This window comes from Monodelphis domestica, chromosome 6, assembly GCF_027887165.1.
Source record: "Monodelphis domestica isolate mMonDom1 chromosome 6, mMonDom1.pri, whole genome shotgun sequence".
Classification (NCBI taxonomy): domain Eukaryota; kingdom Metazoa; phylum Chordata; class Mammalia; order Didelphimorphia; family Didelphidae; genus Monodelphis; species Monodelphis domestica.
The window spans coordinates 23,107,875-23,115,822 of NC_077232.1; the positions used below are offsets into that span (position 1 = coordinate 23,107,875).

The 7,948-nt window shown below is 39.7% G+C and overlaps 1 protein-coding gene across 1 annotated transcript; it reads left to right on the forward strand.

Moving 5' to 3' along the window:
* The first annotated feature begins 1,219 nt into the window (after positions 1-1,219).
* On the forward strand, positions 1,220-2,143 carry LOC107649253 (olfactory receptor 10AG1-like). Its single transcript, XM_016422863.2, has one exon. The coding sequence runs from the start codon at positions 1,220-1,222 to the stop codon at positions 2,141-2,143; it is 924 nt and encodes a 307-aa protein (XP_016278349.1).
* The last annotated feature ends 5,805 nt before the right edge of the window (positions 2,144-7,948 follow it).

A 7,948-nucleotide genomic window follows, 5' to 3' on the forward strand; every position in this document is an offset into this window, starting at 1 on the left:
AGTTAGCAGTATCAGTTTTCTTGGCAATTATTATCTTTAAATAACCTAGTACCCTTCTAATACTCTCTAATCACTGCTACAACGAACAAAGAATAGTTTTTCCTGGACTGTGTTGTAGTTCATTCTCAATTTTAAAAATATGAAATAATGCCACTCATCTTCATGTCTGTTTCATTCCTGCAGCAAGCAGATCTAGGGTAAATATTTCAGTGGGAATAAATAGATCACGAGTTCAAACTAAAATGTAAAAGGATAATATAATTTGAAAAATGAAAAGATATTTAAATGGGATGACCTTTTTTCCACTACGGAATGAATCTCTAAGTATAGAACTTTAAGCCTCAATTAGTATGGAAAACATTTGAGGTTAGTAGACATACGTTAAGTCATATTTTCCACCTACCATATTTTTTGAGCAGATGTTATGTGTAGATCAAGGCAGTTGAATTGTATAAGAAATTACATTTTCCCTGAAGGTGTTTAGAACATAGTAGATGGTACAGAATATGGAAGATGGGTTGGTCAAGAAGAGAGCATTTGTTAGTTAACAAATCATTAGTGTGGATCAAATTGTATTATCTTTGAAGCAAGAAGTAGATGAGCTAAACATAGCCAGGAAACTCTATACAGAAGAATGAGGAAATAATCAGGACCTTAAAAGACTGATGGGATTCCTATAAGTCCAGAACATTGGGGTGGGGGGACTTTCTATATTAAAAATCAACAACAGCATCAGCAAAGATAGGGATGCTGAAAGGAACAAAGCAATAATGAAAGTCTGATTCAAGACAATTCACAATGTCGTTTTCTCCCTCTCTCAACTCTAACAAAGGCTATAATTCTTGCCATCTGGAAATTATCCCAGGAAAGAAAATGTTGAATGGTGTTTCTACTGTCATCAATGGGATCAAGAATGATTTTACAAGCTTTAACAGACCACTCCTTATCCCTTTATTTCCATCCATATACCTAAGAAATATATTCATAATACCGTAGTGCAGTTCCTAGCAGAGAGAAATTTTTTTATACTCAAAAGATTATGGAATAAGATATATATTGAATGATTGAAGTGTGATTCAACAAAAAAAATGAAGGAGAATTTTTTTTCAGATCATGAAATGTAATATCTTCTTTGATCAAAGGGAAACTGAGCACCATACAAGAAAAAATGTTTGACTGGTCCTGAATTCATTATTTCCACAGGCAAAATAAAAACACTATGTCAGGGGACAATATCACAATTGTGGCGGAATTCATTCTCCTAGGATTTTCTGATCTTCCCAAACTCCAAGGTTTTCTATTTGGAATGTTCTTAAGCATTTACCTATGCATACTGATAGGAAATGGTCTGCTCATTGTCATAACCAAGATTGATCCATCTCTCCAAACTCCCATGTATTTTTTCCTTGGGAACTTTTCCTTCTTGGAAATCTGTTACACATCAGTCACTATCCCCAGAATGTTGGCAGATCTCTGGACCCACAAAGGAACCATTTCATTCGTAGCCTGTGCTGTACAAACTTGCTTCCTTTACATTCTTGGAGTTGCAGAGTGCTTGCTTTTGGGTGTGATGGCTTATGATCGTTATGTGGCCATCTGTAAGCCTCTCTATTATCCTCTTATCATGAATCACAAGGTCTGTGTCCAACTGATTGTGGTTTCATGGGTGATTGGGGTTCCAATACTGATAGAAGTGACATACCAGGTTTTCTCTCTGAACTTTTGTGGTCCTAACAAACTTAATCATGTTTTCTGTGATGCACCACCATTAATAGAGTTGGCGTGTGGAGACACATATAAAATAGAGGTTTCTCTCCATGTTGCTGCACTGATATTTGTAATCACCCCCTTTCTATTGATACTCATATCCTATGTAAAGATAATTACCACCATTCTGAGGCTGCCTTCAAACTCAGGGAGATCTAAAGCCTTCTCTACTTGTTTTTCTCACCTCATGGTAGTGGGATTATTCTATGGGTCTGGAAGTATTGTGTATTTGCGGCCCAAATCCGGTCACTCAGCAGGATCAGTAAAAGTGTTTGCTCTCTTCTACACCACCGTGACCCCATTGTTTAACCCTCTGATATACAGCCTGAGAAATAAAGATGTCATTGCTGCACTAAGAAAACTACTTCCAAAGTGAATCATGTTGTGGAGCAATTAGTTAACTAGATGGATTTTGTTTTTCTTTTTTTATTCCACAGTTCCTACAAAAATACATATCTGGGTATTTTCCATTGCACTGAAAATGTATTCAAATTAGAGCCCCTCAAGAGATGTTATTTGAAAATACAACAAATATTCCCAAAATTGTCACTTTCTTTTCTCAGGCCTCAATTAAAATTGATCATGCTTTTACTAAGTGATGAGAAATCTCCATATGCACCCTAAATGCAATTATGCTATTATTTCTACTTCTTTATCCAGTAACCCATGAAGTTATTCCAACTTTTTTAAAGTAATTAAAAAGGTAAAATATGAATGTAAAGGAGCAACAGAGACAGAGATAGAGACAGAGAACAGAGGTGAAGAGAGTCAGAGACAGACAGTGACAGAGAGACAAAAGAGAGAGTTTCAGCTGTATATTTTGGCAGATACAAAGAATTATCGAGTGTTATACAAAAAAGCAGAGAGAAAAAATTGAAAGAGAGAAAGATTAGTTTAATGCTAGGATAAATTAAAGAATTTTAAGATTTTTAAAAGTTTATATTCCATCATGAAGTATGAAGTATGCTATTTGGATTATTAGGCGAATTATTCCCTGTTATAGGAAATCACTCCATATCTTAATTTTTAAATTTTTGAAATTATTAAGAAATAATAAAGAGGTTTTGCACCTAAAAGTTCATCATGGGTCTCATGAAAATCTATAAAACTCAAAACACATTTAGTTTAACCAGAACACTTCATTTCATACAAATAACAAGGTAGAAGGAATGGCACTTTCATTATGACTGATATAACTCTCCATTTACACAATGTAAATTCATAAAATATTGAATTCATGAGATGATTCATGTCTAGGTATTAATTTTTTACTGAAAATCCCTGTGCAGCAGATAAGAGCTTGATTTTTCAATAAGGTAACATATCCAGTCTGTTATTGCACTGAGGATTGTAGTCCCATACAACCCAAAAGAGCCCATTTTACTTCTGCATAATTGTTTTGTTATGATGTTCCTTCTTTATTTCTAACTTAAAGTTTTCTCTTAATAGTTTCAATCCATTTTTTTCCATGTTTTACTCTCAAAAGTTATGGTAAACTTATTGAATAATCCTCATGCAGATAAATGACATTCAAAGTCATAAAAGCAACTATTTAATCCTTTCATTTTTCTCTATTTTAATCATGCCCAATAACTTAAATCAAAACTTAGGTGCCATCTTAAAACTCTTAATTTCTAGTTCATCTTCTAGATGGTTATTAAATCATAAATTTTTTTTCACAAGTGTAATGCAGAATAGCGTATCACTTTCCATTGCTACTATGACAGAGTGTACTAGAATATGAGTTATCTAATTCTGAATTCTATGACACATTTAATTCAGCAAGAGATTTTAATTAATTTTATTGTCTTAATATTTCTCCATTGATAGTGAATTTGTCAACAACCAAATCATTCAAATATTTCTCTATTTCATTTTCTTAAATTAACTTGTTTATCTAGTTACAGTAAAACAATCTTACTAATATTATAAAGTTTTTAGAAATGAAACACAAGCTTTAAATGTAGCCCTTATAAAACATCATTTTATTGTGGATAGAAATTTTAATATGAAATAACTATGGTTTTTCCTTTTAGATCTTAACATGTAATCCATTATTTCTTAGCCTTTTGATTATCCTCTTATTATGAACCAGAAGGCAAAATAGCCTGAATTCTATTATGTGAGGTCTTCCTTCTGGGCTTCATTTGGCCTTTGAATGCCTTCAAAATAAAGGCCATCTATGCCTTCATTTCTGTCAAGGAATGATGTATGAGATATTATAGACAAGATGTTGGTATATAGATGTTTTCATTATATTCCTCCCCCCTCTCTTTTTCCTTACAAATGTTTATACATATGCATGCATTTAGTTATATATGTGTATGGGTGTGTATACAAATAGAGCTGGATATTGGGAGAAGACACAAACAGACATGAAGCTAGATTTGCTAGGGTAAATTTGGAAACATGGAAGCTTAGAAAAATATTGATGTCCCATCAACATAGTGTCATTAGCGCATCTTAATCATTAGGATGTTGATACTTTTTAGAGAAAAATCTATGCTTATCTGCCTATCCATCAATGCACTTATATAGGAATTCATATACACAGCCATACACATATTAAAATACATATTTATGCTCATTTGGCTCAGACATAAGATCCCCTATATAATACATATATAGCATGTTTTATCTTGTGAGTTTTAAAATTAATATTAAATAACTAAGTATTATATTTAAAAGTTTTATTAATAATAACTAGGGCAAAAGAAGTGCCTGAATTCATCCTGGTTGCAGGTCCAAAAGAGAGAGAGAGAGGAATTACAGCCACTTAAATACAATCACCCCAAACAGGGGGATGCAGGGAAACTGAATTATGGGAAATGCTAAGGGACTTTTGGGGGTTGGAGTCCAAAGGCTCAAAATCTCTATTTATACATATAGCCCAGTGATCCTATTGGGAAACCAGTTTCCCCAAAAGGAACATGGAAACACAATCAACTTAAAGATTGTAATAATTTGTGGATAAAAGGAAAAAAGAGAACAAAACCAATGATTACTAGGTTGACAAAACTCCAATTTGGGAGCAGTCCCCTTTGGCATGAGTATACATTTAAAACAAAGGCATTTCATCCCTCCATAGTTCAACTCACTTCCCAAAGTTCATTCTGGATCTTCTGGTGAAGCATGTGGTTTCTGCAGGCTTCTATATTCATGGCACGTTCTGGATTCTGGGAGATAGCAAATTTCTTATCCTAAAATTGCTCAAATTTAAATCAAAGTTCACAACAATAATTTGGCCCCCCCTGAGGTGAATAATAACAAACACAGGAATCACTCAGGGAGGCATCATTGAGGTATGAGGTGTTAGGGTCCAGGTTTTTGCCCACCACCACAGAAGACCAATAGACAATGCAATTAAGCAAGAGGGTTGTTTATTGATCTGGTGTACACCAGGGGAGCTCAGCCAAGAGAGTTCTGATTTTCCTCCTGAATGCTGGGACTTGTATGCTCTCCAGCATGTATGGCTCCCCTCAGCCCTTAACTGTTACATACTATTCTTGGTACTTTGACCTTTTTATGTTGCTGGGGTCTGCTTGGCCTCTAAGTTCCTATCTGGTACCTATTGCTGCTGGGATCTTGACATATTTATGGTTCTGAACCTCCAAGGCCAGGCAGTTTCCTGCTCAGGCCTCCCTCATTTCCTACGTCTTTTTCTCTTAGGGGCAGAGGGAAGGCCTGCCTGCTGAGACAGCTCGTAGCCCTCAGCCTGGGGCTCTATGGTGGCTACGGTTTGATACTGTTGTGGAAGGGCCAACACCTGGATGGCATCCAGTCAGTCTTTCACAAACCGAACAAGGTGGTTAAAAATTCAGGGGCCAAATGTTAAGAATAGTGTTTCCTATAAGGGACTTGACTAGGGTAATGAGCCAGGGAGAAGAGTTGAAAAGGTGGGCATACCTGGGGCTGTCAGTTTCTCTCTCCTTCCACCGGGCTTCTAGACCTTCTCATAGCTTGCTCAGGGAGTCCCTGATAATCCCTGAATGGTTAACATAGAAGCAGCATTCTTTGCCCAAGGCTGCACAGAGGCCTCCTTCCTTAAGGAAGAGTTGGTCCAGGCCTCATCGATTTTGAAGGGCAACCTCGGCTAAGGAAGCATGGGATTTCTCAAGGAAGTTAATAGAGGATTCCAGCCTAGCTATATCCTCATCTACTGCCTTGCGGAGGTGGTGTTACCCCTGAGCCTGCGTGGTGAGGGCTGTGATGCCCACCCCCGCCCGTGTTGCTGCTAAGAGGGTGGCTATGGTGATGGCGATAGTAACAGGTTCTTGCCTCCATCACCCTGATGATGTGTGGTCCCATGTTTGAAGGAGGTTCTACTCAACATAGTAGGTCACTCAGGGTACTATTGTGACGGGGGTACAGAACTCGCAGCAGGCCATGAGGGAGTTAGGGGACACACAGGTCTGTAGGCCAGAACGGGAATATAGCCAGTGCGCTCCTTCGGGTAGGATAAGGTATTTCCCAGTTAAGGAATACTCCATGGTTGAGCAAAGGCTTGGGTTGGGGTGGCTGGATTTTCCCATCACACAGTTGCTGGGCCCTATTACTGCAGAAAGGGTTAAGCCATGGCCTGGGTTTCCAGGGCCCCTCTCGCTCCAGCAGCACTGCAGTGGGTTTTCTTCCTGTGAGATGTCACAGGAGGCATTCAAGCGGAAGGCCTCATAATAGGGCAGGGATGCGACTAGGCAAAGCCAGCAGTATTCAGTGAGGTTAGGTGAGGAATGGTTGAGTGCTGAAAAGGAGGCTTGTAGTAGGGAAAAAAGGGGGCTGTCATGTACTGGGTGGTGAAGGGGAACATTGGCGATAGGGGTGGAGATCAGGGGCCACGAGATGGTGGTCTCTTGAGGGGAGGGAGAATTACTGGCCTCCCAAGGGAAGGGAGGCCCTGTAAGGGGAGGGGGTTTGGAGGTCCTGGCCGAACTGGGGTAAAATACGAGATTGGGTCCCACTGGGTATGAGGGGAGGACTAGGGGTTCTTTTTTTGATCAGGATAAGCCTCCCTGTGTCAGTTCCTGATACATACGCTCTAAAAGCCCAGGTCCTCCCTAGGAGCCAGCCCTGGTCTTGGGAATTTAGGATGGTTATATTCAGGAACCTGCAGTTCCCTGCCACTGTTACTATGCCACCGCCCATTCCACTGGACCAAGGAATCACACCATGAAGATTACATCCCAGAGGGGACCAGGTTAGGAGTACTGAGGAATCAGGGGCTGGGACCCACCATGCAGTAGCTGCGTTTTCACACCCCCAGTAAGTACAATAAAATTGGTTGGGAGAGTTACAATAGAATTGACCCAGGTTCGAGGCTGGGCATACATAATAATCAAAAGGAATAAAAGACCTAATACCTGGTTGCAGTTAATGGAAGTGAGAGCTTGGGAGGATGTAAAGAGGAAGCTTGGAGAATCAGGAGTCATGATGGAGGCAATATTTGTTGAGGTGTCCAAGCTGACGAGGGACCATTTCCATGGCTGGTGGGAGAACCCTGCCTGTAGAATAGAGAGAAGGTAAGAGAGAGAAAAAGAGGGTAAAGGGAGGGCCATGCTGTCCGGTGAAGTTTAAGCTTCAGAGGAGTGTCAGGATGGGATGTAGCTGTCCAGACTTTGGTGGCCTCTGGTGGGTCTGTGGCTCTCATGTGAGAGTGGTGGATCCAAGGTATGATTTCATTGACCTTAAGAGCTGAAGGGTGTGAATTTCAAAACTACTCCACCCTGTTCAGACCATTCTTTGGAGGATAGGATTTAGCTATTTCCTAATCAATGACAATGGGGATACTTAGAGTAACAGAGTCAGGTCCTGGAAACTTCAATCTCCACTCTACTTAGGTAGAGATTAGGAAGAGCTGCAGCAAAAAGCTCAAGATTTAATTATTTGAGAATATGGCCCTCAACAGACATGTGCAAAAAAGGACAGACCTCTGGGCAGTCCTAGGTCAAGCTAGAGCCACCATTGACACTTGTGAGGCACGGGAAGTGAGGTAGGGAAATTTGCTCACTTCCTGTGGACAGAGCAAGAGGCCAGTTGCTGTGAGGAGCAAAGAGGGTTACATAGGGTCCCTTCCACTGTGGCTGAAGGTTGACCTTGCAGTGTCACTTAACCCAGATCCAATCCCCAGGTTAAAAGGATAAGGGTCATGGGGAGAGGGTTGGAACCATGCCTGGAGCCTTGGCCA

Coding starts and splice junctions, on each gene's coding strand:
- LOC107649253 (XM_016422863.2), top strand. CDS start 1,220: ATGTCAGGGGACAATATCACAATTGTGGCGGAATTCATTCTCCTAGGA.